This window comes from Sinocyclocheilus anshuiensis, unplaced genomic scaffold, assembly GCF_001515605.1.
Source record: "Sinocyclocheilus anshuiensis isolate Anshui unplaced genomic scaffold, SAMN03320099.WGS_v1.1 scaffold457, whole genome shotgun sequence".
Lineage (NCBI taxonomy): Eukaryota > Metazoa > Chordata > Actinopteri > Cypriniformes > Cyprinidae > Sinocyclocheilus > Sinocyclocheilus anshuiensis.
Genome location: NW_015537939.1, coordinates 2158448 through 2169695, shown reverse-complemented (window position 1 = coordinate 2169695; position 11248 = coordinate 2158448). Strand labels below are relative to the sequence as shown.

Sequence of the window (11248 nt, the reverse complement as noted above, 5' to 3'; positions counted from 1 at the left end):
ACGGTGTGTGTGTGTTCACTGCTGTGTGTGTGCACTTTGGATGGGTTAAATGCAGAGCACTAATTCCAAGTATATACTTGGCCACATGTCAAGTCACTTTCACTTTTTCACTTTCATAGCGAGGACGGAGGAGAATGGTGTGGACCCTGCTCCTGTTGAGAGAGGTGCTGACCGTGGCCGCAGGGGAAGAGGGAGAGGTGAGCCCGCACACAAAAAACATTTCCCACACGGTCTTTTGCGTCAGTTATGCTTATTAGGGATGTGCAACACTACATTTACAAAATCGATTAGCTGGGTTTTCTGTATTATGCCGAGTTCACACTGCACGATTTTCAAACTCGTCGAATTGCCGTTGTTTGATTGTGAATCGCCGACAGCTCCAGATATTTAGCATGCCAAATAATTTGCGGGCGTCGGCGTTTTCCTCAGATCGCGTCTTTGATAATTCACACTGTGTGATTGACACTCGCGTGAACGAGCACCGATTTGCCTCCGATTTCGGGCATTTGTCGGCGATTTCGCAAAACCTGTCGGCGAGTGAAAAATCGGGCTAAAATCGTGCAGTGTGAACTTGGCATTAGGGAAGCCCTGTATGATTAGACTCATGTCCACCAGACTCCAATCAGATGTCGTTTTTAGAGATTTATAGATATAGCTCTTTACTAGGGTGACTGGCATACATTCATCAAATAAATTTTAAGTCAAGTCACCTTTATTTATATAGCGCTTTTAACAATACAGATTGTGTCAAAGCAACTTTACAGTATTAAATAGGAAAATAGTGTGTCAATAATGCAAAATGACAATAGTAAACACTCAATTACATAAAATGACCATAGTCCTTAAAAACTCTGAGATAGAATTGTTACTCATAGCAGGTGATTTGAAGTTTCGAAAGCGGTGCTTTGATGTCTGTAGCAGTGGTGCTTTAAAGGGGATGAATTTCTCCGAGTGGGTTTTACCCCCCTAACAGCCTGACAGTTTTAGCAGCTATAGACTGTCAGCAGCCCATTAAATCCTTCTGTGAGAAGTTGCATCTCCCTTTTTGAAGTGGAATTTAAAAATCTAGCTGTTGGACATTTAGGATGTTTGACCATCCTGACTCATCCCTAGTGTTCATGAGTTTGTTTTTTGTTCAGTATCTGGAGGTAGAGGCAGAGGTCGGGCTCCGGTTACCAGCAGGTTTACAGCACAAGGGATGGGGTGAGTATCAGTCAAATTATATTTTAACCTAGAATATTCTCATTATCATACAGCAGCCACCTGAAATCCTGTCTTACACTCTGTGTATCCTCCTGCAGAACCTTTAACCCTGCAGACTACACCGCAGACAGCGGGACATCAAATGCACACACTGATGTCTGGGAGACGGGGGCCAATGACACTACAGGTGGGACAGGTAAGAGACCTCTATTGCACAGAACTTAATTCCCAATCTTTAGGCCCACTCTGATCTCTCTTTCTCTCTTTGACACGGTCTGTTCAGTGGCATGGCAGAACACTTCGGACGAGTGGGCAGCTGAAGACTGGAGTGAAGATGTGAGTGTGAGTCATGCGCTATAATTAACCTCCTGTGAATTATGGGATTTACAGAGCTTGAAATTAATAAGCCTGAAAAGACATAGTACAGTGCACAGCATAAATGAGTACACCCCCTCTGAAACTTAACAAATTCAGCAATTACTCTTTGCTTAGAAGACATGTTATGGTTTTGTAGAGATATAATATTCCAACAAGTCTGCTTGATCAGTTACCAAAGAAGAATGTTAAAATGATTCAAGAAAATAAAATTTTCTTATCAAAGTGATAAAATGATGTGTTGCAAAAATGAGTACACCCTCCTGAAAGTTACTAAATAAAACAAAAAAAATAAATAAATAAAATAAAATTCTGGTTGTCTTTATTTTAAGCTTTCATTTAGTGATGAGTGAGTTTTTGCTAGAAAAAGAGCAAGAGAAACACTATGAAAGTGTCTCAGAGCCGGCAACAGCTGTGAAAAGAGTGACACTTTATCTCACAGAGTATGACGCAGCCTGCAGAAGTGACATGCATGGTTGTTGTCACCACTAGAATTACCTACTGTAGCCAAAGCACAATAAACTCATTTAACCTCTTCCAAGGCCCATATTTACAAAATATAGACTTCTGGGAATCCATACTCTGGTCTCATGAGACCAATTCAATCATTTTGGATCTAACAGCATCCAAGATGTTCTGGTGTTGCTAGAGGAGGAGTACAGAGAGAAATAAGCAAAGAGTAATTGCTGAATTTGTTTTTAATCAGAGGGGGTGTACTCATTTATGCTGTGCACTGTATATGTGTTGTCCAGAAATATAAAGGTTAGCATGTAGACAATTGTGATGTTAAACATTTTTTAATTATTTTGTAGAAATTAATTTTGTAACATCTGTCTTTTTATCATTTTTGTGTGTTATATAAAACAGTTATATATTTAAAATTTTGTAAAATTCTTAAAATCTTAAAATTATTACATCATAAATGTATAATATAATTTAAACACTATATAAATATAATTATATAATTATTGTTATATATTGCTATTTCTATTTAATATTTATGTATTGCTTGTATAAATTTATATCTCTTTCATGATATCTCTCATCTCATATTTGTAGTAAAAAATATTTCACATTTTACTGCTGCAAAAATAAAAGTACTAACTGGCCCTATTTAATCTCCAAAGCTCTCGGAGACCAAAGTGTTCACTTCCTCTTGTGCACCTCCAACTGAGAACCACATCACACCTGGCCAAAGGTAATAAAGTCAGAACTGGGGCTCTCATTTCATTCCAATCTTGTGATGATTACCGCATTTGCATATAGCTTATGTTTCTTTCACTGACTATTTAGTGTATTTCGTTGTAGTCTGGATCTATCAACTCTGCTGCAGAAGCCTGTGGATCGTGAGGAGGTGGGAGGTCTGAAGGCCGTGGGCTCCTCTCGGGGGCTTGGCCACAGTCTAGTCTTCACCAACTCCCACCACCAGCCTGCTCGAAACGGAGGCACATCTGCTGGTTCCAACAGCTACACACACGCCACCCTGGTGAGACAATCCACAGGCCTGATTTATAGCATTTAGAAAACCGTTTTCCTAGAGGATGAATGGCAGTAACTAGTGAACCTATGTTAAAGGGATAGATCACCCAAAAATGAAAATTCTGTCAATTACTCACCCTCATGTCGTTCCAAACCTGTAAGACCTTCGTTCATCTTCGAAACACAAATTAAGATATTTTTGATGAATTCCGAGAGCTCTCTGTCCCTCACATAGACAGCAAGGATCCTAACACGATCAAGGTCCAAAACCGTATTAAGGACATCGTTAAATTAATCCATGTGACATCAGTGGTCCAACCGTAATTTTGCAAAGCTACGAGAATACTTTTTGTGCACAAAGAAAACCAAAATAACGACTTAATTCAACAATTCTTCTCCTCCGCGTCACCCTGGCGCCATTTTGGAGAGTATCACACACGTAAACAACGTATGCGACGTATGTACGCGGATACATTGTATACGTTCAGATCAAAGCGTGAACAACATATATTCATAAAATTATGGTTGAACCACTGATGTCACATGGATTATTTTTACGATGTCCTTACTACGTTTCTGGACCTTGATCGTGTTAGGATCTAGGGCTGTGCAATTAATCATATGCGATTGTCATGCGCATCTCGTCAGTAAAGCCGGTTCCGTGATTAGTAGTAAATCTCCATCACCTGCTTTCAGATGGAGTGGCATTTACTACACAGATTATTTGTTTTACTTTCTAGTTAGTTACTTTAAGAATAGTTGTATTGTGGTATATTGTTCAAATTAGGGGTGTGCGATATTGACAAAAAATTATATCTAGATATTTTATGGAATTTTATCGATAACGATAATTAGACAATATTTTGCTGAGTGTGTTATTGTGCTGTACCTTAAGGACTGCCGAAGATAGCTGACTCCTAATGTTTTTAATATTCTTCATATTCTGTGTGGTGGTCAGTTCATACTGATAGAATTTGTGATCATTCTAAATGCATTTTAATAGACTGAATCATGCAGTGAAAGAAAACACACTAAATGCGCACACGCACTAGTCTAGACTTGTCGCTCTGTAGGGATGTTTTGAATGGTTTTTGCAAAATACTCGATAATGTCAAATCGCACATCGTTAAAACAACAATTACGATATTATCGCAGACGATATATATCGCACACCCCTAGTTCAAATGCACTAGAGCTGGTAGAGGTGAGATCTGAATGGGTTCCCCCCCCTTTGTGTCTTTTTCCAGTCCTCTGTTTTGGGTTCTGGTTTTGGAGAGCTGGGTGGTCCAAAACTCGGGCAGACGGCTGGGCAGCAAATACTGGAACAGCTGAAGGGGCCTGGTCTTGGGCAGCTTACCTCCCAGCCCTCCAGCACAGGGACCAACTGCACCCCTGTAGGGGGGCTGGTGGGGACGGGGATGTCTGTCCCCTCCTCCTCCTCCTGGGACATCAAACCTCCTGGAACACAGAGCTCCGCTTCACTCCCCTCTCAATTCAGTCGTGAGTGTTACAAATGCTTTACTGAACCAGAAACACAAACTTGTTCAGTCTTGCAAACACATGGCTATGCATGAACACTTTTGATCTGTTCACACCAAAATCTGATGTTTCTACACAAATAACATGTACAAGCATCTTTTAAAACAATTGAAACTATTAATTCCAATGATCTTCACACTGCATCCATTTTTTTTTAATGTGATTGCCTTTTCTGAATTTTTTGCACTGTAGTGGAGTTTCAGATGCAGCCAGAGCCATCTTTGGTGCTAAGCCAACTCGCCCAGCGACAGCAAGGCTCCATGACCCACACAGGGCCTCTAGCCAGGCAGCCCAGCCCTCCCTCACTGAGTGCCCCTTCGCCCGCCCCAAGCACACTGGAAGCCTTTCCTAAAGCACCGGAACCTTCTCAGCACCGTGACGGGCCCTCGATGGCCCCCTCACAGGCAGCCGAATCTCAGGGCAGCAGCACACAGCAGCGGCAGATAAAGACTCAAAAGCGACGGATACCTCCCACTTCAAAGGTGACTAGAGATTAAAAAAGCATTGAGTTGGAAGGCTGGAATAAACATACATGAAATGGCCTTCGAAAGCCATTTTGCTTACATAATCTGGCTTATTTCTGGGTTCAGTTTTCAAGCATAAAGAGTGTAGGGTGGGGCTTGATTTTATCCATCTGGAATTTATTGAATTGTGAAAAGTGGGTGTTACCAGAATAGAGGCGAGAGCAAGTTACAAAGACAATGCACAGAAAATGCACAGATTAATTGCTTTGACATGTTTATATTTTTTTGCCATTATAGGGCCTTTCGCACCGCTTTAGTTCCAGAACTAAATGGACAGTACTAAAGTATTGGGACGATTTTGCGTGAACTATTTCCCAGTACTATTTAAAGGGTTGCATTCGCACCGACAGTGTGTACTAGGAACCGGTCGACAGCGACGTCATTTGTGCGCGGCGTTCAACAACGGAAACAAAGAAAAACAACATTAACAACAGGAGGATGGAGGACGCTGTGATCGGAGCTGTGTTTTTGTTGTGTCTCGCGGGTTTCACAATAATGGACATGGAATGTCGACGTATACGTAAAGCGATTGAAAGAACGGAAAGGAGGACTAAGAATCTCCAACGACAACTGGCAGTGCTACATTTGCTACAAGTGCCTTCACTTCAGCATCCGTCCATCTATCGCTGTTCTCCATACTTCCGAAATAAGTTGACAATGTTTACAGTATGTTTACACGGCATTTTAAATCATGGCGTGTGAGGGTGTTTTCGTACGCGTTTGGCCAATCAGTGTCTACTTACGTCACGATTAGTACCAGTTGTGCTGGTTAGACCCTGCTCCGGAGTAGGAGCTAATTTGGTTCTCGAAAAAGGCAGTCCGGTACTAAAATCGCTCCCAGTTCCGGCGGTGCGAAAACGCCAAAAAGTGGGTAGTTCCACAATTAGTTCTGGTACTATGAAAAGGTTCCTGCGGTGCGAAAGGCCCTTATGTTATGTTTCTGGCTTGCATTAATTATTAATTGAAAGTCAGTATCACAAAATGTTTAAATGGTCTTTTAATTGAAAAAAAAAAAAGACAACTAACCACAAACTTTTAATATGCGTATATTTGTACATATCCAGATTCCCGCGTCTGCTGTAGAGATGCCCGGCTCAGCAGATGTGTCCAGTCTAAATGTGCAGTTTGGTGCCCTGGACTTTGGTTCAGAATCTGCCCTGCCGGACTTCGGCCAGTCGGAGAACTGCACCAGTGAACCCATAAGGGAGGCTGCTGTGGTTCTTCAGTCACAGAGCAGCCTTTACTCTAAACCAATCAGGTCAGTCAGTGGGAGAAATGGAAGCACTGAGGACAAAATAGTCTTGCTGATGTTTTTTTTTTTCTTTGAGCAGTGGACTTCATGTATTGATGATTTTCCTTAATCTCTCAACGCATGTCTTTCAAACCAATGTTCTCTCTTTAGCTATAAAATCTCTCCATTTTGCATGCTAATACGTTTCCCATGATCTCCTCTGCAGTGAATCTCTGACCAGTCCGGTCCCTTTGCTGCTGCCTCTGGCCTCTTCTGACAGTATCTACCCCTCTCCCTCGGTACCTCTCCCCATCCTCGCCCCCTCCCACACCACCCCCAGCTCGGCCGCAGCCCCCTCGTCCTCTTCATCCTCCTCTTCCTCCTCCGCTGCATCATCGGCGGGTAACAGCTTTGACTGCGGTGTCGCTCCTCACTCAAGATTGACCTTCTCTCAGAGCAAGGAGCCTTCTGGACCTGTGACAGTGAGTACAGACAGAGAAACTATAGTTTTAGATGTTTTACAGCTACAGAGCTGTGAAAATGTAAAGTTGATTTCTCAGTTAAAGGTTTACATCAACCAAAAATGAAATTTTTCACAATTTACACTACTGTGGAAAGGTTTGGGGTTCTGAAAGATTTTATTTTATTTTAGATTGTATTTTTTTTTATATATAAATGAATACTTTTATTCAGCAAGAATGCATCAAATTGTTCAAATTTTCAAATGTTCTTTTCACATTTTCTACAAAAATATTAAGCAGCACAACTGTTTTCTGTTTTCTAAAAAAATCTTTAGAACCAAGTCAGCATATTAGAATGATGTCTGAAGGATCATGTGACACTGAAGACTGGAGTAATGGCTTCTGAAAATTCAGATTTGCCATCCCAGGAATAAATTACATTTTAAAATACTTTAAAACAGAAATCAGTTCTAAATTGTTGTAACAATTTCACAATATTACTGTATGTTTGATCAAGTAAATACAGCCTTTTGTGAAGGTACTCTCATGTTGTTTCTTTAGTGCACAGTACTGTTGTACATCAAGGAGGTTATGCTGCCTATATTGATTCAATACACTTTGTTTGCATCTCTCACAGAACGGTTTCAATGGTGCGAGGACCTCTGCTGCTTTAGACAGTAAGTCAAACTCCTAATTTTTACCCTTCTTTCTGTGTCATATGCATTCAAGATGTATTTGCTTTATTTTTGTAATATATGACATTTATGCCTTCTCCATCAGCCACATCGAGTTCCTCCACTCCAAAACAAGAGTCTCCCTCTCTGGCCAGCAGCACAAGTGTTGCCCCTTCTGCCCCATCCTCACTGTTGCCCCCTTCTGTTACACCACACAGCTCTGCTCTGCCCAGCCTGGTATCTGAGCTGTCCTCTGCCAGCTTACCTCCCCTCAGCAGGTGAGCGAGATGCTTATTTGTACCTTTTCTTTGTATTACACAGTTCTTTTCCTCAAATGTTAAGTGGGATACTTATATCTGTGACACTGCCTGTTTTTCCTGTAGTCATGTGAGCAGTGGCCATTCCTCTGTGTCGGCACTTTGCACCACATCTTCACTTACAGTGAGTTCTGTAGGATGCACACACACAGACACGAACACGCGCACACTCTCTCTTCACCACCTCCGTCTGTATTTGTCCTCAGTATACCAGTGTGGACAGCGTGAACTCTCTCGCCCCCTCATCGATGGCGTTTTCCTTGCCGCCTGTGTCTGCTCTGCCCAGCAGCAATGTTAGCAGCTCAGCGAGTGGCAGCAACAGTCTGCACGGGTCTGGAGGTTTGGGTCACGGCACCAATGGTAGCACACCTTCTGGTGTCAGGACTGTCCCGCTACTGTCTTCCTCCAGCGGTGAGAGAGAGCACACATCAGTGTTGTCACATCACCTTAATCATAACCAAGCATCACAGTACCATGTAGTATCATAATACCATTCATATCATTTAGATGCGTTTCCTTATAGTAGGGCTGGTTTGTGGGTGTTCTGCTATGGCTTTAATTCCTAATTCATTTGTTTCTTCAGAGCTTGCAAACATCACATTTGCATTTTTTTTTTTAATATATGTATGTATACACTACCATTAAAAAGTTAGGAGTCTTTTATGCTCAACAAGGCTGCATAAACCAGTAACATTGTGTAATATTAGTACAATTTAAAATAACTAGTGGTCGACCGATATGGGTTTTTTGACAGCCAATACTGATGCCGATATCTTGAAAAGCAGGGTGGCTGATATAAAGCTGATATAATTGTATTTATTTTCATTCATATTTAAGAAATTTGAAATCATTTGAAAATGGATTAAAAAATAAACGTGTAAAATAAACATACTTATACTCTAGAAGACAAAGTATTTTTCACAAATAAATAAATATTTAATAAAAATATAATTAAAAAGGAAGTAAACACTGTAACCAAATAAAGCCAAGGTAACACTCATTTTACATACAGCACACAGTGAAAATTACAAGAATATGACAGTGGGCAAATGCATAAAGTGCAGCATAATTTGAAATCAGTCACGAGTTTAAAGTTTGTCGATCACACGTCTCCAGTGAAGCTGATCTCTCCTCCTGTCCGTATTCAATTCGCACGGACCATAGGACCGACTGTTACAGAACACGCAATCATGCAGGTCACATGCACACTTCACAAGATCTCAACTAGATTCGACTAAGTCTGCAAGGTTTGTGAAATTAAATGTTCATTAGTCATTCAAAGATTTGTTTAAATTATATAAATGCGTATTTGCGGAATGCTGACGGCAAACGAGAAAGTATTATAATGTTTGCCTTTAATAATAATTAATTTTTTACTAAAAAAAATTAGTAAATAGTTCAAAAGAGTAGCATTTATTTCAAAGAGACATTTTTGTTAATATTATAGATGTCTTATCTGTTACTTTTGATAAAATTAATGCATCCTCCTGAATAAAAGTATTAATTTCTTTAAAAAAAAACTTTTGAATCATACTTTAAACTTAAGTTTATTGCATACATATAATTTGAAGTACAGCTTTGATGCAATAGTACATTTACATTGGGTGTATTTTATTTTACATTTAAAATAGTAGTAAGTAACAGTACCACATTTTGAAAAATATAAAAACCAGGATGCTAAAATAGTACTGCAATATTATTCATCAAACATATAGACATTTGTAAACAAATGGACAGAATTCTGTAATGATTCTCTCACAGTGACTTGTTGCAGGCATGTATATAAACAACAAAAAAAGGTGTTTATAATTTTCATATTTGCTTCCAATCTTATCATTAGCTCCTGCGTCTATTTGAGTTGAGGGGGAAATCTGCTATTCTTTATTCTCCAAAAACTCTTCCCTGTCTGTGTGCAGGTAAAGTTCCTCCTAATCTCTCTCAGGGGGTTCCTCCACTGCTGCCTAACCAGTACATCATGGGACCCGGAGGTCTGCTGCCTGCCTATCCGGTAAGCACCCTCATCCTCTTAAATCAAAACAGATCAGCTTTCAGTCCTCTGTGAAGTATTGAAGTGTATGTGGAATTTCAGGATTTTTGTGTGTTTGTTTGTTTTGGGTTGGGTGATTTCATGGTGTTGCTTTTATGCGCTCTTGTATAGTGGTGTGTTATTGTGTGTGTGTGACTTGTAAAGAGTGTTTTTGATGTGTATTTCTTTATGTGATGAAGCATAAGCATTAAATCTGTGAATACTGAAATACTGCATATTGATTTCAGTAACATTTATAGTCTGTGAAGTGCTGAAAGTTCTCCTTTGTGTTGTACAGCAGATTTATGGCTATGAAGACCTCCACATGCTCCAGTCCAGACTACCAATGGTGAGTCTGAGCCCATCAAATTCTCTTTAGCGCTGCTGCTGAGCTTGTTTTTTCTTGATTATTAGTTGGCTGACATTGAGAGCAGAATGGCAGATATAGATCTATGATATGAGACATAACTAGGGCTGGGTATTTGATACTCGATGGTATCGAGGCAATTCGGTCGGTGCCTAAAAAGTATCGAACTCGATACCCAGCCCTAGACATAACTGCTGATATTCACACATATACAAGGCTGTTGGTAGGAAACATTCTGAATGGGAGAGCTAATATCTGGTAATGGGCCAAGCATGTGCAGTTATCAGCTCAAAAAGCCCAAAGACTAATCGGCCTGACCCAAGCTTGTTGCTATTATTATGTAATCGCCTGATTATGGTTATTTGGTTATGAGCATTTGAGACAATATGACTATTCTAGATTCCAGTCAATTTAAAATGGCCACCCAAATAAAAATAGAGAATATAAGCAAATAATATAAAAATGCAGAAATCAAAGCTCTTCCTTTGTGTAAAATAATTGTAAAAATGATTAAAATCTAGTTTAAAGTGAAGAATTTAGGACTTTAGAATATCTTGTGGTTGCAAAATTAATAGCATTTGTATATGTATGTGTATATAATTCATGCAGTGTAATTATAATAACATTAATATCAATAATACAGGGTTCCCACGCTACTTGAATTTCAGACATATGGATTCAAGGCCTGGAAAGTACTTGAAAACAAACATAGGTCCTTGAAAGTGCTTGAATTAAATTTGAAATAAATTTTGTTTATGCAGGGATTAAAGTTTTCCATCGCTATGACGGATTTCCGTCAATTGGAAAAAAAATTAGGGGACAAGAAACATGTAGTCCATTGTTGTTGTTGTTCTGCCGGCACATCAAAAATCATCCCCGCCACGGCTGCAGCTTCTCAGTGACAACATAACGCCGCTTGCATCATTCACAGTCGGGTTATTAGCAGAGAACACAGAGCAGGACTTGAATTTCAGGCGCAGGATTGCGGCTATTAAAGGGGTCATATGATGCTTTTTTAAAGATCATTATTTTGTGTATTTGGTGTAACAGAA

The 11248-nt window shown here is 40.0% G+C and overlaps 1 protein-coding gene across 2 annotated transcripts in view; it reads left to right on the top strand.

The window, feature by feature from the left end:
- ubap2a (ubiquitin associated protein 2a) overlaps positions 1-11248 on the top strand; it is a 27249-nt gene that overhangs the window by 10300 nt on the left and 5701 nt on the right. Inside the window, exons 6-21 of one of the 2 annotated variants that reach the window (XM_016451579.1) lie at positions 120-197; positions 1140-1203; positions 1302-1399; positions 1487-1539; positions 2706-2776; positions 2887-3064; positions 4305-4557; positions 4789-5078; positions 6185-6378; positions 6578-6833; positions 7450-7489; positions 7593-7764; positions 7870-7927; positions 8010-8214; positions 9720-9811; positions 10128-10178. In XM_016451579.1, the coding sequence (XP_016307065.1) occupies positions 120-197; positions 1140-1203; positions 1302-1399; positions 1487-1539; positions 2706-2776; positions 2887-3064; positions 4305-4557; positions 4789-5078; positions 6185-6378; positions 6578-6833; positions 7450-7489; positions 7593-7764; positions 7870-7927; positions 8010-8214; positions 9720-9811; positions 10128-10178 (2153 nt within the window). Of the gene's footprint in view, positions 1-119; positions 198-1139; positions 1204-1301; positions 1400-1486; positions 1546-2705; positions 2777-2886; positions 3065-4304; positions 4558-4788; positions 5079-6184; positions 6379-6577; positions 6834-7449; positions 7490-7592; positions 7765-7869; positions 7928-8009; positions 8215-9719; positions 9812-10127; positions 10179-11248 lie in introns of both variants that reach the window. The other variant, XM_016451574.1, reaches the window with a different exon arrangement.